At 35.2% G+C, this 26,841-nt stretch overlaps 2 protein-coding genes across 3 annotated transcripts in view; one reads left to right on the top strand and one right to left on the bottom strand.

The window, feature by feature from the left end:
* PSMD1 (proteasome 26S subunit, non-ATPase 1) overlaps positions 1–26,841 on the bottom strand; it is a 113,997-nt gene that overhangs the window by 44,935 nt on the left and 42,221 nt on the right. The gene's annotated exons all lie outside the window — the stretch shown is intronic.
* On the top strand, positions 8,688–25,807 carry HTR2B (5-hydroxytryptamine receptor 2B). Its single transcript, XM_002749883.6, has 4 exons — positions 8,688–8,796; positions 9,638–10,347; positions 20,291–20,491; positions 24,628–25,807. The coding sequence occupies exons 2-4, from the start codon at positions 9,996–9,998 to the stop codon at positions 25,518–25,520; spliced, it is 1,446 nt and encodes a 481-aa protein (XP_002749929.1). The 5' UTR covers positions 8,688–8,796; positions 9,638–9,995; the 3' UTR covers positions 25,521–25,807.

Genomic DNA, 26,841 nt, shown 5'->3' with positions numbered 1-26,841 from the left:
CAACAACAGTTCCAACTCTGACACATTCTTTAGAAAAGACAAGTGTTAAGACAAGGAATGATTCTTTATTAAATTAGTTTAGACATTCAATCTTTTCAAGAGTACAGTAAAACCATAATATTCTTATATGTTTACTTTAATGTTTCAGCAGGCAACTCAAAAAGGACAAAAAAACTTTCTAAGTAATGATTGGAATGCAAACATTCCCTGAAAGCAAAACTCCTGCACATTAATCTTTATATAACACACAGAGAGGTATATGATATAAACTTTTAAAGGAACAGTTAATAAATAATAATACAATTCTATCACCATTTTGTAACATATAATGAACTAACAGATTGCGGCATGATTATTAACGACCGGTAACATCATGAAAATGGAAATAATTGTATGTACTGCCAGCCCCCTTCTAAAAAAAAAATCTGAATGTGATCAAGGTTCTAGATTCAATTATCAATTTACAGGAAATATGAAGGACCAAACAACACATTAAACTACACATAAATATGCAATCAGCAAAATTCAGACCATGGGAAACAAAACAGAAATAACAACCTGTTTCTTTAACAAATAAACGGTAAGGAGGAAGAAAAGAAAGAAAAAGAGGGTAAGGCAAGAGATGGACAGAGAACCTACAGGTTAAAAGAAAATATATTAAGTCTTTAATAACAGTCCATTAGTCTTTCTTTCAGTTATTTTCAATAATTCTGACATTCCCTAAATCTTTCTTCGGTATAAACATTTACCTCCTAGATAACATCATGAAATAATCCCTCCAGTTTGTTATAACACCTTGAATCAGCATTTATAATAAAGTATTTAAATGACTAATCCTTGATCAGCAATAAAGCTTATTTCTATGTCTCCATAAACACATATAGAAAAATTGGCCAAGCGAGGTTGCTCACACCTATAATCCCAGTACTTTGGGAGGTCAAGGCAGGAGGACTGCTCAAGCCCTGGAGTTCAAGACCAGCCTGGGCACCACTGCAAAACCCAGTCTCTATAAAAAAATTAAAAAAAATAACTGGGAATGGAGGTGCATGCCTGTAGTCCCAGTTACTCAGGAGGATCACTTGAGCCCAGGAGGTTGAGGATGCAGTGAGCTGAGATCACACCACTGTACTACAGCCTGGGCAACAGAGTGATACCCTGGCTCAAAAAACAAAATAAAACAAAACAAAATATTGAGAAAAATAAATGTCGAGAAATAGTCAAGTCACAGGAAAAACAGTGGATTTTATTTTAGTAAAGGGCAATGGAGAGGAAATAAATCAATACCTGGTAAACCACTTTATTAGCATAGAATGTGTTACCTATAACTTACTTAGCTCTTTCACATGTTTTGATATGTTATTTAAAAATGTATTTCCTCAGACAATTATAAATTTGCCAACTGCAATGGGTACTCAACAACAGAGCTATATATGTTGTGGAAATTTGAGTAACTTTTCTTGTTCTCCTTTATTTTATCCTTTGGCTAGTTTATAAAACTTGTAATAATAATTTAAAAAAATGCCATTACAGGTAAAAAACAAAAAGTGGGAGGAAGATATTATGCTTTGTTGAATTTTGTGGCACAAAACATTTTCAGGGAAAAGCTGTGAAAGAAAATAATTTTCTTTCCCATACTTTTGTTCCACATAACTCCATATTCTAAGCTACTGCTATCTATCTGTAGCTTTTAACTGTATCAGTTTAGTATATACCAAACATTTACTACATACAAAGTACCACAAGGAAAAGCAAAAAAAACAACCACACAGATGGTGCCAAAAACATTATAAATTTAGTGAAAGAAAATTTATTTTTTATCATCTTCCTAGACAGAAAACTAAAAATTAGTATAGTTTTAGGCAAGCTTTTGGTACATTTCCAAAAAGATTAGGTCTTTTCAGGTGCTGCTATAATGAGAGACGGAGGGAATTTCAAAGATGTAAGAAGAAAAGTAGATTTACAAATTTTATACAAAGAAATTGCTGTGTCACCATAATAAACAGAGCTCTTAAAATCTCAGATTGCAACAAAATTAAAAAAAAAAGGAAAGAAAAAAAAAAAACTCAGATTACATTCCTGGACCTAGAGAAATCTGTTAATATTCAAAGTTAGAGCATTATTAGCACACTTGTTTCCATTTCTAATCAGCATACCAAGAAAAGTCTTGCAGTATGAGTGAGCTGCCATCAACTTATTGCTGTTTTTTGAGAACTTTATTGGTATTTGATTTTATAATAATGAACATAAATGTACTTTGATTCTCAGAAAGTTTAATTCACTTCTGATATTTAAACAAGTATTCTAATGACAAAAGTCTATTCCTAATAGCTGACTATTGTGATTACTGAGGACACACAGGGTTGTGCAAATCTACTACAAAAGATATTTCAGTTCTTTATCATCATCAACTGTAATTCCAGGTATTACAGTCTTTTAAAGGACATTACCACTTCACGACATCAGGTTGTACTCTAGAGTTTCAATGACAAAAATATCTCATTCTTTTGTTCTGGACAAAAGCAGATATGGTATGAGCAGCTCTCTGGCAGTAACAACCTGGCAAAACTAGCCTAGATCAACTTTTCACAGGAATTAGCAAAAAACTTAAGCAGGGGAGGGCTTAAAGAAGCTGCTGTATTGTGCTAAGAGAGCACTGTGGCATTTTAAACTGTCTGCCTATCTCCCCTGCACTCCTAGACTAGCAGTGATAGCAGAGATGCCAGCCTATCGCACTCTTGATACAGGCTGCTAATAATGCAGAGAGAAAGCAACACAGACTTTGGATTCCTGCAGAATTGCAGTTTTTTGACCTCCAGCACAACAGCTTGCCTTTGTTCCAAGGACAGGAGCAGATACTCAGGAGGCATTTGCTGAAAACATTTTAAGGTGAAAGTACTGGCCACAGCAGCCTGGGGCAAGAAATAATAGGACAAAGACTGAAAAGCCTGAGAAGGAAGAGGGTGAGAAATGAGTTATGCAGAATAATAAGGGCTTTAAAAAGCTCTTGTATATTCCAGCAAAATTAAGAAGACCACACATGTGGCCAGGGTTGGAGGCATTATCAGGGAAGGTCTGAGAAACGCTGAACTTTTACCTTGGGCTTTGTACAAGCAGGAGGCGAAGGCTAAGGCAGAGTGGTAAATGACCTGGTACAATTTGAAGGAATACTCCAACACAGAGCCAATCTGCAAAAACTGGGAGAGCATTTTTTTCTTTTCTTCCTTCTTTTTTTCTTTTCTTGGTCCCTGATATTTAAGGAAATGCTGTCAAAATATCAGCTGACCACTAAGCTAATAGAACACAGACTTCAGTGGCCACACACACAAAAAAACAAAGACACTAGTCAAACAACAGTCACTAATTAAACAACAATCTAGAACAAACAGCAGTAACAAATTCCCGGAAATAGGGAAAATCTGATTTCCTAAATTGCTACATTATAATAATAAAAATGTCCAGCTTTTGACAAAAAATTATGAGGCCTGCAAAGAAATAAGAAAGTATAGCCCATTACAGGAAAAAAAGAAATTGACAGAAACTGTTCCTGAGGAAGGCTAGGCATTGGATTTAAATAAACTCTTAAATATACACAAAGAGCTAAAGGAAACCACAGGCAAATAACTAAAGGAAATGGGAGAACAATGTCTTTCCAAATAAAGTATCATCAATAAAAAGAAACTGAATAGAAATTCTGGAACTTAAAAGTAAAATTGAAATGAACAATTCACTAAAGGGGGTTCAACAGTAAAGTTGAGCAGGCAGAAGAAACAAGCAGTGAACCTGAAGATAGGTCAACTGAGATAATTCAGTCTGAGGAACAAAAAAAGAAAAGGAAGAAAAATGAATAGAGTCTAAGAGACCTGTGGGACACTATTAAGCAGACCAATATGCAAAGTGACTGGCTCAGAGGGAGAAGAAAGAGGGGGACAGAAAGACCATCTGAAAAAACAATGGCCAAAGACTTCCCAAATATTGATGAAAGACAAGATGATCAACACATTCTAAGCAGGATAAATTCAAAAAGATCAGTGATTAAAAAAAAAGGCAAAGGCTACATCTTAGCAGCAAACAGATAATAATAAATATGATAAATGTATAAATGATCAATTAAGTAAAGAAGTGAAGTACTAAGAAGAAAAAAAATAGGAGATCAGAGTAAGGGGTACTGAAAGAGCTGAGAGGAGGGCATATTGCAGTTTTAATTATGGTGGTCAGGATATGCTTCAATGAGAAGCTGATATTTACAGGAAGACAAGGAAGGCTGTGAGGAAGCAAGCCAAGTGGCTATCCAGAAGAGTGTGCTAGGTACACAATATAACGCATGAAAAGGCCCTGTAGTGGAAAAATGCCTGGCATGTTTGAGAATTAGCAAGGAGGCCAATGGTTTGCGTGTAGTGAAGAAGGTGGAGAGCAATTGAAGACAGGGTCAGAAAGGTAACGGCGAGTCAGATGGTGTAGGACTTTATAGGTCATTATAGGAACTTTGATTTTCACCATGAGTGAAATGAAAAGCCATCACAGGACTCAGAGCAAAGTAATGATATGATCAGACCTGGGTCATTTTGGTTATCAGTTTTGCAAATTTTGAGTTTGAGATGTTTTACAGACAATGGAAATTAATAGTTAGGTAACTGAACATAAGAAACTGGGGTTTGAAGGAAAAGCTAGCATTAGGAGTTTCTGTAAAGAGATAGTATTTAAAGCTATAAAAGTGAATGAAATCACCAACTGCAGACAGAGGAGAAAAGAGATCCAAAAATGAGTTAAAATGGTGCCTCAATATTAAGACGTTGAAGAGATGAAGCAAAACAAGCAAAGGAGACTAAAAAGGAACAGCCAGAGAAGAGAAAGAAGAAATGATCTACTGGGTCAAATACTGCTGTGAAACAGGCAGAGCAGGCTACATCATATTCTTTTCACAGAAACAGAAATTAAAGCTCAGATAAATCAATTAAGTTTGTCTCAGGTACAAAGCTTGTCCCGTTTCATGACCACAGACTCACAGCCATTTGGCTGGAAACAGAGTTTTAGGAGATTCTTTTTTTTCAACAAGCCAGTGAAAACTAAGAGTGAATGGAGAGAAAAAATGAAGAGAAAGATTAAGTCAGCAGAGGAGAACTGGGGGGAATATGCATATTAAGGGAGAGTAATGAGTCAGAAGAGATTCTATAGCAAAGATAATCCGGATGGGGTGTCTTTAAAGACAAGAGATGACTGGTTTAAGAAGACTGTACTTAGTCAACAGTGCTAAACACTGCACAAAATTGACAACTTTCCAGAGGACTTTTCAAGAGTCGTTTTAGTAGAATATTGGATATAAAAATCAGATTATAAGGTATTATTTTGGTTATTGCTGGATTAAAGGCTGAGTTTGACCTTGAAGTTACTTTATTAAGAGTTACTTTATCTGAAGTTTTTGGGAAAGGAAATATCTGAGGTTTCCAGATATTAGAAACCTCACTTTACTATAAAGATTCATACTTTTATATTTATTATTGGCATAGAAATCTTAAAAAAATTCACGTTACATTTATTGGCATCTAAAACATAGCTGAATGAACAAGATCTAGTCTTTTCTTAAGTACAGAGAAATCACCACTATGCTATCCATTATTCTGCCACATAAAAAGTTGTGGAAGGAGGCTGGGTGCGGTGGCTCATGCCTATAATCCCAGCACTTTGGGAGGCCAAGGCAGGCGATCACTTGAGGTCAGGAGTTTGAGACCAGCCGGGCCAACATGGCAAAAGCCTGTCTCTACGAAAAATATAAAAATTAGCTAGACATGGTGGCAGGTGCTTGTAATCCCAGCTACTGGAGAGGCTGAGGCAGGAGAAATGCTTGAATCTGGGAGGCAGAGGTTGCAGTAAGCTGAAATTGTAGCAATGTGCTCCAGCCTGGGCGAGAGAGCGAGACACTGTCTTCAAAAAAAAAAAAAAAAAAAAAAAGAAAAAAAGAACAAAAAAAGAAAAGAGGAGCTACAAGTCTCTACTTTGGGTAGACCTACATGTTTATACATTTAAATTATTGTTTTTTGTTTGTTTCAGTTGACCCTATTTGCTATTACCAAAGTGCTTGTCTACCTTTTAACTTGTTACTCAAATCTGGAGTAGGTAGGAAAACATGTTTAATTAAAATTATCTCAAGCGAATTTACCATTCAACATTCTTTTGTATTATCTACATTTATCACCATAAGGTTATCTTCATTAAAGGGGGACAGTCAAAGTTTTGTGTGTGTTTAAACGTGTGTGTGTGTGTGCATGTGTGTATGTATGTGGAATGCAAAAATATATGAAGTGGGGACTTAGAGGCTACTTTCTACTCAAAGTGTTTAGGGTTTTAGAGTACTGGTTTAGTTATTTGCTGAGACTCAATTATCCTTCTATATAATTATTTATTATTATTATTATTTTGAGATCGAGTTTCGCTCTTGTTGCCCAGGTTGGAATACAATGGTGTGAACTTGGCTCACTGCAACCTCTGCCTCCCCGGTTCAAGCGATTATCCTACCTCAGCCTCCTGAGTAGCTGGGATTACAGGCATGTGCCAGCACGCTCAGCATATTTTGTATTTTCAGTAGAGACGGCGTTTCTCCATGTTTGTCAGGCTGGTCTCAAACTCCCGACAGGTGATCTGCCTGCCTTGGCCTCCCAAAGTGCTGGGATTACAGGTGTGAGCCACCACGCCTGGCCTATTTATTATTATCTTGCTTTCTTCTTGATTTTCAGCTAGCTTCACGTAACTTGAGATTGTCAAACAAGTAGCTGTTCTAACTAGTTATGTTCCTTAGTCATTAAAACAATTTGGCCATTAAACCAATTTAAAAATGCAAAAAAAAAAAAAAAAATCCAAGTACCAATCTTACTTTTATAAGTTGAGGGAAAAAAATGATTGAATGTGAAAGGATTTGGCAAAGTACAATAGTGACTGCATTTTTATAATATACTTAATATTTAAAAAATTTTATCTATAAACAAATCAATAAAGGCTTATTTTATACAAGTCTTTTCACTGGATATAATGGTGCTGCTATTTTCAATCTGACATTACTTGTTTTGCAGTTCCCTACCTCCCTTCATAAGCACAGATGTCAAAGTGTAACTCAGAACTAAGCAGTATTTTTAAATACTTTCTTTTCTTTTCTCTCTCTCTCTCTCTCTCTCTCTCTCTCTCTTTCTTTCTTTCTTTTTGGAGACAAGGTTTCATTCTTTCAGCCCAAGCTGGAGCACAGTGGTGCAATCTTGGCTCACCGTAGCCTTGACCTCCCCCAGGTTCAAGCAATCCTCCCACCTCAGGTCTCTCCCTACCCCCGACTCCTCTGCTGCCACCCAGTAGCTAGGACTACAGGCGTGAAATACCGCACCCCGATAATTTTTGTGTTTTTTGTAGAGACAGGGTTTTGCCATGTTGCCCAAGCTGGTTTCTAACTCCTAGACTCAAGGAATCCACCTGTCTTGGTCTCCCAAAGTGCTGGGATTACAAGCATGAGCCACCGAACCTTGCCTTAAAAGATTTTCAAATTCCTGACTAGAAATTCTGGTACATTAGAAAACATCTGATTTCTCTTGAATATAATTTCATTTCTTTTCATCTAGAATTCTTCACAAGTATTTTTTCTAATATAGTAAATTTTGAGTTTCAAAAAAAGCAGCAAATACTGAATAAAATTTGAAGTGCCCAATAGAGCTAAAATGAACTATTTTCCAATAACATTTAACAAGAGCAAAGTAATACAAATTTGAGATGAGAAAAGGGCACAAATGCCATCACTGATTTATAAGTAATTAATTTAAAAATAGTCATCTATAATGATCTTTTAAAAGGAAACCTTGAGAATGCTGAAGTTCTAATACTAAGCTAGTCTTACTGTTTAGAGAAAACTTCAATAGTGTAATATTTTTTTTTAAAAGATGGGGTTTCACCATGATGGCCAGGCTGGTCTTGAACTCCTGACCTCAGGAGGTCCACCCACCTCGGCCTCCCAAAGTGCTAGGATTACAGGCATGAGCCACCAGGCCTGGCTAAATAGTGTAACTGTTAATATCTAAACACCAATTTTCTGAAATAAGGCCAAACTGTGTTTTCATTACTTATATTTTCTTCAATGTAAAATCTATGGGGAAAAAACCTGTGAACCACTCCTAAATCCAGAGATCTTCTGTTTAAAAATAAGCAGTAAAAAAGTTTCTGCTAAAACCTATGTATACATGTAGAATTCAGGCCTTTCTGTGCTCTTCTATATAAGGTTGCAACTAAAGCAAATTAATGGTGTTCCACGGCAAAGGCAGAAAAGCTAGATAAGAACCTTGTTTCACTGCTACAAATTAGAACTATAGAAATCACCATAGGCTAAAAGAGCAGAATCTTCATAGAATGAAACATCTAGAGTAGATATATTATATCTTATTTTTTCTTCGATGGGAAAAACAGCTCAGGCGCAATCCCAAACGAAACTATCTTAAGCTAAAATGTTCGAGTTTATTACAGTCCCTCTAAATATTAAAGAGAGCTCTTAAAAATATAACTTGAATAAGGGCCATGAATTGGTTTAACACACTTAACAGTGGTTTTATGAATCACAACGAATGCTGCTACTCTTTAAAAATGAATATATCAAAGAGGAAATAACTTCCTTGGCATGCTTGCAGCTATACAACGTATTTGTTTCACTGCTTTCAACCGCCTGTGCTGAAGGCTCAGAATAAGTCAATGGGAGGAGGACTTCAGGCACAGCAGCAAGCAAGTCTACTGAACGGATAAGATGACATGCTCGGGAAGGTAACAACAAAACCAGAGGTGAGTATTTAACAACTACATATGGAATTAATCTAAAGGTTTTTTAAGTTTCCTTTTTCTTAAGTTTCAAGAACTTAAGAAAGTATATCATCTTTCATTTCTAGTCAGTGGTTTAAAAATCAAAATGAAAAATCTACTAATGCTAAGGAGGAGTTTTTAAAAACATGATTTGTACATTTGATGAATAAATAAATGGTTTAATCTTCCTTTTCGTTTCCCTTTCTTCTCAAGGGAAGGGAAGGTTAAAGAAAAAAAGAGCATTACTTAAAAGAAAAAAAAATTCGTTTGAATTTGGCAAAATAGTGATTAAATTTAGAACACATTTGTTGCAAAAACATACCACGAGAGATGAAATTACTAAAAACAATTATTTGGATCCCAGTAATATCTATTTTTTTCCTTTTCTCAAACTAAAGGAAATCTAAAATGGCATTTATATTAGTACTCACAAATCTGATCAGACAAAGCCAATTACATATAAGGATTCCTAGCTGGTAAATCATTTATTTAGAACCTTGTTGGGCTTGGAGTGTTTCTAGGTGGGTGGCCAGTGCATACAGAAAGTTCTATTCTGAACTAATGTGTTTCAACTTTTCTATTCTGTAAATAAAGGTAAAAAGACATTCAAGGGTAAGGAAACACCTTTTTATTATAACCATTGAAAAATTTAATGTGTCTTCTGTTTTATTAACTGAGGAACATCAGAAATACAGTATTTTTGGAGAATTGGCTGCATTGACACAAATGTACAACAGACTTACTAAGAAGGGAAGGGCTATTAAGTGTTTTCACCAGTTTCAGAAATGAATAAAATAATGCAATCTGTGTATTTTGTATCTAGGGGAAACTCTCTGGCATGCAAGTTCAAACACGTCTCTACAACTACGGCAGAAAAAGAGAGAAACTTAAAAAAACAACAACTACTCCTATTTTTTTCATAGCTATCAGTTTCTTTCCGAGCCTTCCTAAATTTAAGCCTCTAGAAAATATTAAATACTTGGAGATCTTACCTATACACATGGACAGATGTGTTCAAGTGCAAATTTTTGAGAACTTGAATTTTTTTTAAAGGAAGGTGTTATCTTTGGCTTTGAGTGTTTGGCTGGTACAATGCTTTAAAAAAAAAACAGATGACCAGCTTAGCTATTGACCATGCTGACCACTGTTTGGAACGACACTGAATCACAGAAAAACGGCAAATGGCTCTCTCTTATAGAGTGTCTGAACTTCAAAGCACAATTCCTGAGCACATTTTACAGAGCACCTTTGTTCACTTTATCTCTTCTAACTGGTCTGGATTACAGACAGAATCAATACCGAAAGAAATGAAACAGATTGTTGAAGAACAGGGAAATAAACTGCACTGGGCAGCTCTTCTGATACTCATGGTGATAATACCCACAATTGGTGGAAATACCCTTGTTATTCTGGCTGTTTCACTGGAGAAAAAGCTGCAGTATGCTACTAATTACTTTCTAATGTCCTTGGCGGTGGCTGATTTGCTGGTTGGATTGTTTGTGATGCCAATTGCCCTCTTGACAATAATGTTTGGTAAGTATTTCACTTGTTTGTGCCATCGAACCACAGAACTATGATATGCTATTAGAGACTGGACATTCATTGAATCTTTATTTTTCTTGAAATAAAAGATGAACTTGGACTATTTAAAGATATAGCAAGTAAACAGTCACTTGTTTTATATCATTTTCTATGGCTGATCATCAGTTTTAAAGAACAAAAAATATTTTTTTGCAAACAATTTTACTCCCTCCTATCTAATAAAATCATTTAAAAAGTCATTCAAGTTAGTAATATCTATGGATTCTGAATGTATTATCTACAAATTATAGTGAATAGGCCTATACTTTAACTTTCTACATTGATAACTTTTCCTTAAAGCAGTCAATTCTGGGACAGACATGTGCTGGGTTAATGATAAGGTCTTTGAATCACTAAATAAACACTTAAACCCAATTTAAATCGCTAAGCCCCAGTTTAAAATTGGAATTGTTAAAAAAACTCGTTATATCTCTTAATGTTTCTGTATTATAAACTTGAACACAATTCCTACTTATGTGTCATGTTAAGAAAAATTATGTTTTGTTGCTAAAGAAAATGGTTTGGCTCAGAGTGTCCAAAGAGATGACTAATCTATTTAACTTTTTTTTATTATACATGGCCATCTGTGTTCGTGATAGACCCCTAAGCAAGTGGATTAAAAACTAGTCATTGTGATAATAAAAAGTATAGTTTGACACTGAAATCTTAGTTTGTTATAATAAAAAATAATAAAATAAATATAAGTAGTTTCAGATTTATGCATATCATCTCTAGTTATAAAATTTGGATAAACACAAATAGTTCTGCTGATGAATTATGAGGACTCCTAGACCCTTGGAATCAGCATTAAGAGGATATTTAACTGACTCAATGCTTGATGTAAACTGATATTCCATTCATAAACTGCCTAAAAAAATGATTATTTGTGGCAGATATGGTTTCTTACATTTACTTATATGAAGATAAAAATATTTTAAATTATAGAAATAAAATTTATTAAACTAGAATCTGTATTTGAACGTAGAAAAATCCCTGCTATTCCAACTATTATACCCAGGTCTTATATGTTACAATTTTATAAGTAATAACAGAAAGATATGTAAAACTATTATCAGATGGTAACAGGTTTAAACCTTCCATTTTAAATCAACATTTACCTGGGCTTTAAAATAAATCAAGAAATATATGTGGCAGGACAAGCAGTAATGAGTAAGGTTCTACTGCTTTAACGAGACTTTCTAATCATCAACAGTTTTTCTATATCCCTCTCTTTCATAAGTTTGTAATCTTTTGAGTAATCTAATGCTACATGAAACCGTGGAGAATAATTAAGAAATCTTATTATATATAACTCTATCAAGACAGTTGCAGTTGGGCAAAATAAAAAAAAAAGAAATCTTGCTATAATAGAGAACATAAAGAACCTTAATTCTGAATAAAGCTTAAAAGAAAGTATTATGTAGAAACATATATGCATATTTGATAGATTGTACACGCATGATTCTAGCCCTCATCTCCACGTACATAATAGTAGCTTAAGATGTAAAATCATACTTTTCAAATTGCGCTTTGCTTGTCATATAGAAAATGTCAAAATGCTTATTTCAGACTACCATAAAATTTAATGTTGTTGAATACATGAAATTGAAAGAATTATGAAGAAGTAAATTTTAGCTTTAAAATCTTTGAGCCCATAAACATCAAACAGCTATTATATGCAAAGTACTATTGTAAGTAATTAAATTATCAGAAAACTAGTTAAGGAATCTTAAAAGGCAAAGTTCCATAGTATTAAAATGAGTTAACAAAATACCAAAACAGATAACAAAGATAATTTTATGTATTCTATAGAAAAATGGGTATTCAGTAGCTGAAAATTTTAAATGTATATTTAAAATGTTGGTACCCTAAGATATTCTTAGCAATACAATTAGCAGAAAACCCAACACATGTTAACATAAAATATGTAAAATGTCTTCATATTTATGTCTTAATTGATACATAAATAGTATTTCACTCTTCCAAATGTTTGTTAATTTTTAAATTTATTTTTATTTATTTATTTTAATAGAGATGGGGTCTTGCTATGTTGCCTGGCCTGGCCTCAAACTCCTGGGTTCAAGCTATCATCTGGCCTCAGCCTCTCAAGTAGCTAGGATTATAGGCACATGCCACCATGCCTGGCTCATGTTCATTAATTTCTAATTACAAAATCAAATCTTTTATTATCCCCAAACATTCTTACTATCAGAATTAAGTTGTATAGTAGGGTTTGGAGATTGGTTAAAAATGAACAAACCTAGGAACCATTATCTAATATATGATTGCATTATTTATCTAAAATATAATTCAATTTCTATGAAAAAAAAGGTAGAAAAAAACACATGTGGCTCTCTAACAAGCTTCAAAGGATGAATTCATAAATTGGGAACTGCATGTATTACAAATGGAAACCTGACTTCAAATACTAAGATATTTTTTATAACCTTAAACCTTTTGCAAATCAATGAACACCAAGATTTTTCTAAACAAATGCATTTATAAGAACATCTGATAACTTTAAAAGGCAGAATTCGACTTGATTTTACTCTTATTGTAGTGGTAGTCTTCAGGACTTCTAAAGTTTGTACAAACAAGTGTTCTTGGTTTTATGATAAAAGATTATCACTATGAGAAATAATTTTAGCTATCTCAGGGAAATTCAATGAAAGTAACACAAAAACTTTATACTACCTAGTATTCTAAGAAAACAAAATTTTAAAAACAAGAGCAGTAAAATGTAGAAGTGGCTCCTGTGCCCTTATATTGAGAGATATTTTATTCAACCACTGATCTGTATAATATTTAATAATACACTGCTTGAATTCCTATTTTGCCAAGATTATGACAACTCAGGCACAACACTGTCTTTCAAATGAGTTGTGCTAGGTCAATTTTTTCTGCCATTTCTTCCTATCTGGGAGCACTGGCCTTGATAATCTTTACAGTTCTAGTTTTTTATTGTCTTGTCCATAATTCAAAAATCCATGATCATAAATCAACAGATTATAAGGATTAAAGATACCTGTTAGAAATACTTGAGCAAGAAAACAACACCTTACTGCTGATATAAAGAAGACAGGATGTTCACCCTTTAAGAGCTTCTCTGAACCTTTCTTTCATTTTATTTCCCTCCCTCCCTCCCTCCTTTCTCTCTCTCTTTCTTTCTTTCTTCTTTCTCTTTCTTTTCTTTCCTTCCTTCCCTCCCTCCCTCCTTCCTTCCTTCCTTTCTTCCTTCTTTCCTTCTCTCTCTCTCTCTCTCTTTCTTTCTTTCTTTTGAGACACAGTTTCGCTCTTGTTGCCCAGGCTGGAGTGCAATGGCGTGATCGTGGCTCACTGCAACCTCCGCCTCCTGGGTTCACGCAATTCTCCTGCCTCAGCCTCCTGAGTAGCTGGGATTACAGGCATACGCCACCATGCCCAGCTAATTTTTTATATTTTTAGTAGAGATGGGGTTTCACCATGTTGACCAGGATGGTCTCGATCTCTTGACCTCGTGATCCACCTGCCTCGGCCTCCCAAAGTGCTGGGATTACAGGCGTGACCCATCACGCCCGGCCCTCTTTCATTTTATAAGCAATTTAAAAAGTAATAAGGGAGGCCAGGCTGGGCACAGTGGCTCACCTGAGGTCTGGAGTCAAGACCAGCCTGGTCAACATGGCAAAACCCTGTCTTTACTAAAAATACAAAAATTAGGCGTGATGGCACACACCTATAGTCCCAGTTACTTGGGAGTCTGAGGCAGGAGAATCACTTGAACTGGGAGGCAGAGGCTGCAGTGAGCTGAGATCGTGCCACTGCACTCTAGCCTGGGTAAGAGAGCAAGACTCCATCTCAAAAAAAAAAAAAAAAAGTAACAGAAAGTAACAGGGGAAAATATGGCATCTGGTCATCCATTGGGCATTACTGGTTTATTTATAATTTTTTTTTTTTTTGAAATGGAGTCTCATTCTGTTGCCCAGACTGCAGGGCAGTGGCATGATCTTGGCTAACTGCAACCTCTGCCTTCCAAGTTCAAGTGATTCTCCTGCCTTAGCCTCCTGAGTACCTTGGACTACAGGAATACGCAACCACGCCCGGCTAAGTTTTGTATTTTTAGTAGAGACGGGGTTTTGCCATGTTGGCCAGGCTTGTCTCAAACTCCTGACCTTAGGTGATCTACATGCCTTGGCTTCCCAAAGTGTTAAGACTACAGGTGTGAGCCACTGCACTGGGCTATAACTTACGTTTTAATTGATGCCTCATGATCTATAAGTTGAAACAGTATCCGTGGTATAAGTGATAGAGAGTATATACAATGACTGAAAGACTGCTGTTTGGAGCAAGACATCCCAGGGTTTGAATCTTGGTTCTCCTGTATTTTACCAAGCAAGTCACTTACTATCTTAGAGTTCAATCACCTTGTCAAGCAGGGCCTAGCATTTTATAAACACCAATAGTAATTGGTAGAGTGCTGCATGCAAATTAAATGTTGATTTAGTTGAGCTATAAGTCTAATCAGAGATCAAACAAATGTATAGCAGTAAGAGAAAAAAGGCAGTTATTCGTATATGCAGTAAAATGTTAGTCTACTCAATTCTGAAATGCGGGGGAAAAAGCAATTAATTAAAGGCACTTCTTTTTGTAAGGAGGAAAATTTAAAAACCAGGAAAAAACTGTGTAAGTATTAAGTTGCTTAAAACATTTAAAACACTATCATATTAGACATAGAACCTCCAGATAACTCACATGCTCAAATGCAGTAAAAAAAAAAGTAAAAAACAAAACTATTAAACAATAATTTGAACCGAACTATGTCTTTCTTTTCTGGAAGATAAAGGCAGAAGCATTAGAATTTCTGAGATAAATGTATATTTGAAAATTATGGTTTTTTTGGACATAAGAACTACTTATGATTTGTCCTGCTGCATTAAGTTCATGAACTGAGTTCCTCTGTAAACTCTATAGGCACAGCCCTCTTGGAATGCCTTTAAAAACAGTCTTTTCCATATTCCAAAGGGAAATATTTTATGTCCTAGATTTATGGATCGATGCTAATTATTTTCTGGACAAATGGTGTAACTTGACTTTCCAAACTAAAAAGTTGCCTGAAAGCAACTTTAAGCAGGTTTCAGATAAAATAAATCTACCTATCAAGACATGGAGTTTCTAGTAAAAAATCCTCAGATTTTTTTTTACTAATTTAAAAGAAAGCAAAAACCACCGAGAAAATACCAAAATCAAACAAAAAATTCAGGCATGGCACAACTGCAACGCATATTTCCTGTGCCATATATAAAACAAACAGCAGTTAAAATTCAACATTAGTAAAAACATACTTTTATGACAAATTTAATCCAAAGTTAAATAGAGTTAAACATGTTCTCAGCCCATCCTCCTTCACCCCTTGAAAGTACAGTTTAAAGTTTTAAGCTGAATCAGATGCATGCATTTTTGCTACAGCAGGCAGAAAGACAAACACAATTATTTTATACTGATGATTTGGCTTATTGTTTCTATGCAGGAGTGTTTTCATGGTTGAGTTAGTTGGCTAGTTTCTGTTAAACAATAGTAATAAGCATTAACATTTGAGTGTTTTCTTTTTGCCAGGAACTGTTCTAAACATTTCACATGTATTTAATTGTCATCCATAAAAACCCTAATAAAGCAGTCCTATAAAACAGGTACCATTATCCCCATTTTACAGAGGACAGAGAAAAAGTGATAAGTAATCTGTTCAAGATTACAAAGTAATTGGCAGAGACATGATTTAAACCCAGGAGGATTGATTCTAGAGTTCACACTCTTAACCTCTATTACTCGGCTTTCTCAAATGCCAATGAGAAAGTCAACCAGCCAAAACTGTCATATTTGGCATACTGAACTAACATTGTATCTTAAATAACCCCATGTAACTGTTAAGAGGACACAGAATATTTTTCCCCCTAAGGACGTGGCAGAACTCAGTATTCTTTTCAGTTAAACTTATATTTCATATTAAGTGGAAAAGAATACTTGAGCGGCAACCTATACTTGTACAAATCCTTCAGATGACAGCAAGATCTCTTTTCTGTGGAAGGTATTAGACCTAGGCCCACACTTATGAAGTTGTTGAACCTTGTCTGGGAGACAAATAAAAATTTATATAACTGGATGACAATTTCCACCATCACTTATATATGGCAATATTTAAAGTGTAGTCTTCATTTTAAACAATAAAATATTGTGCTATGGATATTTAGATAATTAAACAATTGTCTATAAGCCAAGATCCACCTAGGACTTGTTTTGTTGCCTTAATATTCAGTCTGTAATTATTTCAGGCATTCACAGAAATGCCATTATTCTTTCTTAATTTTAATAAGTCTAATTTAGAGCCCTAGAAGAACAGTAATTAATTTAGTTCAAGAACCTGGTAACTTATTTCCCTCAGACTGACTCTTAAATACACTTTTCTTTCTTTCTTCTATTTAAATATGTAACTGTTTCACTTGGTTATTTCAAACTTTAAATGTCTTAAGTCCTTGTCAAAATACACTGGACAGAATATACTATAACAAATAAATGTAATTATAAATTCTTAAAACCAAAACTCCTAATAAAAACATAAAAGTTTTGAAATAAAAGTATTTCACCATACCCACTTAACCTTTAATTATGTTTCTTTCTAAATAGAAAGAAACTTTTCTGATTTTGAGCTAACCAAAATAATACTAACTAAAACAGTTTTGGAATGAAAGTCTCTACATTAGGAAAAGTCTCTTTATAAAACAAGCGTGTCTAGAACTGCTTTTAATGTCTATAAATTCTTAGATTACCCAAATCTATTAGGCATTTACAAAAGCCTCTTTTTCTTTTTTGCATTGTATATAGGGTTTCTATTAATTTAATGCAGTTTTTTTCTTTTATGTTAGTTTCATAAAAACTATACACCAGTGGTTCATGAAACTTGAAATCAGAAAGGCTTGGAATTGTAAAGATTCATCTCTCTCTTAATCTTTAATTTCAGTCTCATTCTTTCTTAAAGAAAATTCTCTATCACATCTCAATATTTCTGTTAACAATAAAGCACTGACTGCAATAAGAAAATTCTAGTGAATTTTAAGTGGGAATGAGTTTATAAGTTCTTTCTGTTTAAAGTGAGGCTAACAGGGCTTGATAGGCTTACTTAAATCAGCAGCAAAAAAACTTTCCTTCTTAGCCCACAATTGGAGTATGTGGATCAGATGATCAAATTCCAAAGACAGGTACTGTATGAGTTTTCTTATGACTTACTGCTTATGGCTACTAGATTTATGACTAGAATTTTCCAAACTTTAATCTTCAGAAGTACAATCCATAATTAGAATAGCTAAATAGACAGGTTTAAATAGTTGGCAAACCATTTTAAGATGTTATAGAGAGAGCATGGACTTAAAGGAAGGAAACCTAAGATACAACAAAATAATCATCTGCCTTTTAAATCTTTAATCCTTAAGATACAAGAATTACCCGCCTTTTAAATCCTCGGTATCTCTGATTATAGCTCTAGACGAGTATTTTTCTACCACCCTACTTACAATCCTAAATCTAGAACTTCAGGTCAGTTTAGAATGTACCCTCACTTTAAGTAGTTTCCACGGCAAACTCTGATGATTCTTTTCACTCAGATGGTTAGTATGCTTTAAAGTTGCCTGTGTCCAAGGTCCTTTTCCACTAAATGACAGAAAATCTGAATGCTACAGCTAAGAGTGAGAAAATCCAATTGATTAGATTTTCTCCAAACACCAGTTTCTCTGCCTTCATTTATTCTGAGAGGCCTTCCATTAGGTACTTTCTACGAGACATTCTGAGTGCCCAATACACTACAAAGCAAACTTAGGTGCATTTTTAAGACTCAGACACAACCCTTCCTAGAAAGTCTTCCAAAGCACTCTTCTCAAAGGTTAATTTGCATACAAATCACCTGGAAACCTTGTTTAACTGCAGAGTCTTGATACCGTAGGTCTGAGATGAGACCCAAGAGCCTGCATATCTTAGATGTACCCAGGTAATACCGATCCTCATTCTCAATCTTGGGCAAACTCTGAGTGGCAGTTCTAAAGAACACTTTAAAATATTATTAAAATTTCGATTAATAAATGCCTCCCCTCCTTACCCTTATATTCAGACTTCCTTATACCTGAATTTACTCATCTGCAAGATCAACAATACTCTCTAATGTTCCTTCCAGTTCAATAAAGTTATAATTTACCACCTCTATCCCTTTTACCCCCAATTCAACAAGCAGGTGAAGTTTCTTCACAGCAATTTACTGAAGAGTATGAATGACCCTTTCCACCTGATGCTTTAATCCCTGTTTAAGAAGCTGCTCAACATGGAACTAAGCCCCAATCATTTATTCTTTTTGAGTAAAAGTTTGTGCTGATTTTGTTAGTTTGTCCCTAGGAAGAAATGTTTTAATATTCCTATTCAGAAGGCCACCTACCAACTATGGAAACAGAAAGCACCAAAAGGTGGATGTATCAGCCTTGATACCTTTTGGACACTTTGTGAAGTGCCCAAATATTTTTCACTGAAATCCTACCTGACTTTAAAAAAAGTCTCCTACTTGATGCTTGAAAATAATATAGCCAAGTCTATCTAAAAACTCTGCCCTTAAATTGTGGTATTTTTTTGCTCTGAGATTTTAATCCTTCTCCACCCCCACGCTCCTTAAATTTAAATGGTTCATAATAGAAGGGTCTCTTGATGTTCTGCAATCCTGGGATGATTATCCTGGTTTTCCTTCAATTATGACAATCACTTTATACCTGCCAAAGTCAGATATACTTAAAATAGCCAGAAGAAAAGTAGATTATATTTTATCAGTGGACATATAACAATCTAATCCTAAAAGAGACTAAGATAATCTCACATGCATGACATTTGTTCTCTACAGGAGTTAAATTTGATTCTAATAAAAATATTCTCAGGGGAATTATAAAATTTTACTTGTTATGAAACTATAAACATGTAAGTGGTGGGTGTATATATAATGTATAACATTAAATTCACATATGTATGAACATCTGTGTAAGCAAATTTATTAGAAAACTATGAAGAACATTCAATATCACATCCAAACCTGAGAATTTTTTAAGGTTAATATTTCTAAAGTGCTTAAGACTATATGAGGTACACAGGGTTTTGTAAGAGTTTGTTAAATAAATTAAGTACTACGTCTAACCCTGAGATTTTCTTTTTCAACAAAAAGTCTGTACTTATTATTACATCTCCAGTTTTTGGAGTGAATGACAGAGTATGAAAGGGGAAACAATCTACTTTTCTTCAGGATAATCTGAAGCCATTCCTTTTGCAATCTTTATTCAAAAACTATTTCTGCCAAAAAATCATTCCACTATTTCACCAAACTAGAGTATGCTATAAACAAGGATATTGCTGCTAGTTATTGCTAGAAGTGAGCCTAAAATCCAGGCGCCACAGAGACTCCCATTCTAATATGATTTTTGTCATACTACTTCCTCTATATGGTAAAATGTTTTCTTTTTATACAACAGCAACTTAATAAATTTTATTTAAATACCAAAGTTAAGTTCTTCTAGTCACAATACTATAAACTTCAAAAAGATCACAAATGGAATGGACAAAAGAGTAAAAGGTAAAAAAAAAAATGCTAAAAATGTTATACTGCTGCTGACTCAGAAAAAGGGTGTAATTATACAAAATAGAAATGTATTTAAGAGTTACCATCCAAAGAAATATTGTATTTAATGTTGTCTCCTTTATCTGAAGTTAAGCATCATCTTATGGAGGTTAAGTTATAAAATTTCAGATGAGTAACAAAAAAGACAGAAGATACATCACCTGAAAAACTGTAGACTGAAGGTTGCCATTTTATAGGAGAAAACGCTTGTCTTGTTTTTGTTTCTTTCAGAGGCTATGTGGCCCCTCCCACTTGTTCTATGTCCTGCTTGGTTATTTCTTGACGTTCTCTTTTCAACTGCATCCATCATGCATCTCTGTGCCATTTCAGTGGATCGTTACATAGCCATCAAAAAGCCAATCCAGGCCAATCAATGTAACTCACGGGCTACTGCATTCATCAAGATTACAGTGGTGTGGTTAATTTCAATAGGTACGTAGAGAATGGTAGAGTGTGAGTGGCATACATAGTCTTTGGTTCCACTTGGCTAGAATACCAGGTCTGGTAGGCAACGAAACTCAGAATGAGAGGTCAAAGCAGCCTACTGATGTATTAACATAAGCTCCTTATGTCACTGCATTTATCATACGGCTTCTAAACCACACTACTGGTAAAAAGTGTGAAGAGTAACAAAACTCATGTCCTCAGAAAGAACCATCTGCACAGTGTTTGAGATTTCTTTCTGCTTGGATTTCTGTATGCAGAAAGACTTAAGTTTGAGAACAGTTTTCATACTTGCCAACAGATAATTATGGTCTGGCTAGTATTTGGAATCCTATAATTACATTAAAATAACAAGAAATGAAATGTACCTTAAATCACATTTTAAAAGATTAACCAAAAAAAAAAAAACCACAAAAAACAAAAATAATGACTCAAACATTTTGTAGGCAGCTATCAAAGAACACAAATTCATCTTGGAAGCCAACATTTCAGTACATATGTGTACAGATTAAAGGCAGTTAAATATCTGTGGTTTTTTTTTTTTTCCTTTTTTTGGAGACAGGGTCTCACTTTGTCACCCAGACTAGAGTGCAGGGGCACAATCCTGGTTCACTGCAGCCTTGACTTCCTGGGCTCAAAGCGATCGTCCCCCCTCAGCCTCCCAAGTAGCTGGGACTACAGGCGCATACCACTAAGCCTAGCTAATTTTTGTATTTTTGGTAGAGATGGGGTTTTGTCATGTTGCCCAGACTGGTCCCCAGCCTCCCAAAGTGCTGGGATTATAGGCGTGAGCCATGGCGTATGTTTTGAGTATGTTTAATTGAAAGTTTTAAGAGAGATGCAAAGAAAACATGGTATACTGTTGTCCAGAAATGATTTATAAAAAGAAATCCTTTTTCTTCTAGTCTTATAGCCCTGTACTCATCTATAATACTCAAAGCTATACTTATCATGAAGTATGCATAAATCATTCAAAGCTCTTACACGTTAGTATCAGAAAAACAAACAGATTTTGCAAAAATTACAATAATCTGACCACCAGATTCACTTCTTACTTCTAAAAATATTTCAAAGAGGCAAAAAGTTAAGAGACCTGGAATACTTAAATTACTTCTCCCTAATCTGAGTAGGAGCACTGGGGCAAAAACAGCAAGAAAGCAAAACAATGACACTGACCTTTATATTCCTGAAATGATGACATAAGAACTGAACCTCTGAAAAAGTTTGGAGGTAAAAGCAAGCTGTGTTACTCCTCTGGTGTGGGAAGAAAGCAGGGTCAATAAAAAGTCTATTCAGAATGAAGAGATATGAAAACAGTAGAAAAGGCTAGTTTAGTGGGCAGAGGCCAAAAGAGCAGAACCAGTCCTCCAAAAGCAGCTCCAGAAAGGGAACATTTAATTGTCACAATGGGTGACAATTAAAATTTGAAGTGGAGAGGAGAAAAACTATAATAAAGTCATTTATGGCAAATGACTCACATTTGGTAAGCTCACTGCAATGAGGGAGAGGGAAAGAGAGAGTGTGAGGTATGTGTATATTGGGGTGGGGTGGGGTGGGAGAGTAGGACAGAGAAAGGGAAAAAAAAAATCAAAGACACAGATCCTTAAGAAGAATTAAAATATCTGAAACTGTGAAATATGATCAAGCTAATAAAAAAGATAAGCAGCCTGCTGGTATAAATGGTATCTAAATTAAGGCTGGATACCATCAATTTATAAAATGACCAAATTTTTATTGAGTGTTTATAATGTGTTAGGTATTAAGAATACACAGATGATCAAGAAAAAGAATCTTTGCACTCAAGAAAGGCAGACATATAAACAAATTACACTAATACAAAGTGATGAGTGGTGCAGGAGAAAAAAGGAATCAAAGGAAGACTCATAATATATAGATTTAGAAATCTACTTCTTCCTTTTATGGGTAAGAATAAAGAAATGTAGAGGTTTTAATCAGTTGGCTTAAGAACTTACAGCTTTTCAGCACCAAGGCCAAGATCAGTGCTCCTTCACTTCATTGCACTTTATCTTGTAGAACCAATCACAAATTAGTGACTGAAAAAATGAAAATGCAGATGACGGTAAGTTCAGTTTTGAAATTCTACAGAGTGCTGAAGAGAGCTCACTCTCTTCTTTTGGATTTACAGTTATCCTATGTAATACTGGGCAACAGACAGAAAGTATAACAGGGTAAGGGCATTAAAAGTACCAGGGAAAACTTCTACAGTTATTGACCAGCAAGCTGGATAGGAAGGTAATGTAAGCCTTGACGGGGAGAAATAAATAGAACGTGAAAACTGAGACGAATGAATTAGAGGTAAAAATAACAGTAAACAGAAATTCTCTAGGAGTGAAGGGTAGCAGGACAAAAAAGGGAAGTATTAGAGTTCATAATCTTAGATATGGGATTGTTTTAAGTAGACCTGTGGATGGCTTTAGTGCAAATAATAATAATTAAGAGTCAAAGAGTTCAAGAAATACAAAATTAAGGTCTTAGTCATCAATGGGATAAAGTTGTGAAAGATGGTGGCACTGGAGCAGTAGAGAGAAGACGATAGCAGGTACTGAAGCCACTAATAAGGATGAACAATCGTGTGGAGGTTAACAGAAGAGCAGGATGGAGAAGAGAGTATAAGTCGATAAACTTCAAAACCAAGTGTTTCGGGGGAGAAAGAAACAGTGGGATGATGATCTGAAAGTAACAGGGTAAAGCAGGGGTCAGCAAACTTTTTCTATGAAGCGTAAGACAGGAAATATTTTGGGCTTGCAGGGCATACATGGTTTCTGTCACAGCTTCTCCAGTCTGCTGCAGTAGAACAAAAGTAGCCACAGACAATACGTTATTAACAAATGGGAGTGGCAGTGTGCCAATACAACTTTTACAAAAATAGAATGTGGGCCAGTGACCATCAAACTGTAGTATAATGACCCCGGGTGTAGAACAAGTATACAGAATCCTCTTTCTGGTGGTGTACATGAGGAAAAGTAGAGAAAGTAATGTCCTCTGTTAGGAAGGGTTTGAGGAACATATTCTTGTCAATGACTCTTCAGCTACCATAAAAAGGGTGTGTAGATGAGGGGTGTTCTTTGATTCATAAAACAACACAAGGATTCCAGAGGTTTCTAAAGATCAATTAATTCAGACATTTAAAAATTATCTGCTGTTTCAAAGGAAAAAGATTCAAGTTAACCCTTGTATTATTTGTCTTTCTAATAAACTACTTCACTAAGCAACATTATACTTAGATACTTCATGCTATTTAAATATCAGAAAATTAACATGATGTATATTTCTTTCCTATGTCCTAGAAGAATTCTTTTTTATTTTTGAGATAGTTGCTAAGCGTGGAGGACAGTGGTGTAATCTCAGCTCACTGCAACCTTGGCCTCCCAGGTTCCAGTGATTTTCACCTTAGCCTCCCAAGTAGCTGGGACTACAGGGATGTGCTACCATGCCTGGCTAATTTTCATTGCATTTTCAGTAGAGATGGGGTTTTCGCCATGGTGGCCAGGCTAGTCTCAAACTCCTGACCTCAAGGGATCCACCCTCCTTGGCCTCCCGAAGTGCTGGGATTACAGGCGTGAGCCACTGTGCCCAGGCTTCTACATCACGATTCACACACACTCAAATTTTTAAGTAGTACTTTAAATAAACTTTAGTTTTCCCTAAGAAGTTAGATGAAAGGATTAAGACATTCACACATATAAAAAGGTAAAACTGTTAAATGAAACTGTAACCTCAAAGATTAAAATAAAGATACTGAATAAATATACTCTGAAGTCCCTCTAGATCAACTACACTGGATATTAAGAAAAAAGGAGTTTCTCTTCTGAATTTCTCTTCCTTTATCTGAGATAGCTTAAAAAACAAAAATAGATTATGAGAAATGTAGAATAAATGAAGACATTCTTCACTATATCATGGATATACCACAGCTTTGGGTGCTTAGGTTCTGTTTGTGAAATCTTCACTTGGCCTCCCAGGTATTACAATGCTTTGACAAATCCTGCATTGTGGGTCCCAGGTATTACAATGCATTAACAAGTATAAAGTTATAAGGGTATGAATCTAAGAGTTACATACAGGTCATAAAAATGACTTAGTTTATCCTGTTTTCCTCTTAGGCATTGCCATTCCTGTCCCTATTAAAGGGATAGAGACTGATGTGGATAACCCAAACAATATCACTTGTGTGCTGACAAAGGAACGTTTTGGTAATTTCATGCTCTTTGGCTCACTGGCTGCCTTCTTTACACCTCTTGCGATTATGATTGTCACCTACTTTCTCACTATCCATGCTTTACAGAAGAAGGCTTACTTGGTCAAAAACAAGCCACCTCAACGCCTAACATGGTTGACTGTGTCTACAGTTATCCAAAGGGATGAAACACCTTGCTCATCACCTGAAAAGGTGGCAATGCTGGATGGTTCTCGGAAGGACAAGGCTCTGCCCAACTCAAGTGATGAAACACTTATGCGAAGAACGTCTACAATTGGAAAAAAGTCAGTGCAGACCATTTCCAATGAACAGAGAGCCTCAAAAGTCCTAGGGATTGTGTTTTTCCTCTTTTTGCTTATGTGGTGTCCCTTCTTTATTACAAATATAACTTTAGTTTTATGTGATTCCTGTAACCAAACTACTCTCCAAATGCTCCTGGAGATATTTGTGTGGATAGGCTATGTTTCCTCAGGAGTGAATCCTTTGGTCTACACCCTCTTCAACAAGACATTTCGGGATGCATTTGGCCGATATATCACCTGCAATTACCGGGCCACAAAATCAGTAAAATGTCTTAGAAAACACTCTGGTAAAATCTACTTCCGGAATCCAATGGCAGAGAACTCTAAGTTTTTTAAGAAACATGGAATTCGAAATGGGATTAATCCTGCCATGTACCAGAGTCCAATGAGGCTCCGAAGTTCAACCATTCAGTCTTCATCAATCATACTATTAGATACACTTCTCCTTACTGAAAATGAAGGTGACAAAACTGAGGAGCAAGTTAGTTATGTATAGCAGAACTGACACAGTTGTCATCAAACACGATGAGTAAGATGATGAATGAGATGTAAATGTACCAAGAATATATTATATAAAGAATTTTATGTCATATATCAAATCATCTCTTTAACCTAAGAGTTAAGTATTAAGAATATCCAGTTTTCCTCATTTGGACAAGGTTATTTCATGAGGAAAATAATTTTGTATAGCTACAAATGAAAACAATCCAGCACTCTGGTTAAATGTTAAGGTACTCAAATGAAATCAAATCAAATCAATAAATTACAGGCTTTAAAAAAAAACACTGTCATCATATTTATTCAGTTCCTAATTATATGCAAAGTTGAGCTAAGAATGAAATAAAACAAAACATTAGCCTTGCCTTCCAGGCCTTAAAAGCGTAAAGCATGATACAGAACAAAAGGAACACAGAGCTAAAAATAAGTGCACAAAACAGTGATCACATCAGGAGGTGAGTTAAGATTGCCATTTATAGTCTGATTTGGTTGAATGTAGTCATAATTTTCCTTTGATCAGGAAACTGTCTTGATGGAAGGGATAGAGAGGACAGTAGCTGGATATCACACAAAATAAAAGGAACTTGGAACTGTTAAATGGCTGTTATCGGGCATCTACTCAGCACAGGTAGGTCTACTGGAGGAGGAGGAAAAAGCAAATAAAATAGCTCTTAGGTACTTGAATCATATTAGCTTCCTTAAAGATATTAATTAACACGCACAAGCATGGGACCTTAATCAGGGATACAAACTGTAAGTAAGATCATGCCTGGCCATCTACGCTTGTTCAGTGACTCAAGTGAACTTCCAGCACAAAATTTTTTATTCACCCTTTCAGTATTTATTTTGCACGGTTACATCTGAGAATAAGTTCAACCTGTGCCACTTACCAGACAGCTGATTACATTTAGGAAAAAAATACTTAATTTCTTCAAGCCCCAGTATTCTCAACTACATTTTATACAATTCTTAGGAGGATGAGTATATAGTAGGCACTAAGTAAATGGTAGAAAATTCAATCTACTTTTGATATATATTTTAATGCTCCTGCTGTAAGTGCAAATTTAGGCTACAGGGTCTGCAGTGAAGATAGTTCATACCTTAGCTATTCCTTTCCAGGTTCACCCATACTTGTGCCTCAACCTGTGACTCTATTGCTGTCCTTCTGCAGGCAACTCATTTTAGGATAATTACCTCAGTAAATGTATTGGCTACGAAGAATCTCAGAGTGAGTGAACGAGGCATATATTCTCACAGTGGCAGAATCCATAGCTAGAATATGGCTCTAATACGTAAGTCCTGATCTGTTATGATTCCTT

This window comes from Callithrix jacchus, chromosome 6 (assembly GCF_049354715.1).
Source record: "Callithrix jacchus isolate 240 chromosome 6, calJac240_pri, whole genome shotgun sequence".
Taxonomy (NCBI): Eukaryota; Metazoa; Chordata; class Mammalia; order Primates; family Cebidae; genus Callithrix; species Callithrix jacchus.
Note: the sequence above shows the minus strand (reverse complement) of the source record. Positions and strands in the feature narration are given on the sequence as shown.

What these genes read in the sequence shown, in the direction of transcription:
- HTR2B (XM_002749883.6), top strand. Translation starts at nt 9,996, where the DNA reads ATGGCTCTCTCTTATAGAGTGTCTGAACTTCAAAGCACAATTCCTGAG. An exon ending in CCTCTTGACAATAATGTTTG is followed by an intron (nt 10,348 to 20,290) that starts GTAAGTATTTCA and finishes TGTTTCTTTCAG; the next exon opens with AGGCTATGTGGCCCCTCCCA. An exon ending in GGTGTGGTTAATTTCAATAG is followed by an intron (nt 20,492 to 24,627) that starts GTACGTAGAGAA and finishes TTTTCCTCTTAG; the next exon opens with GCATTGCCATTCCTGTCCCT.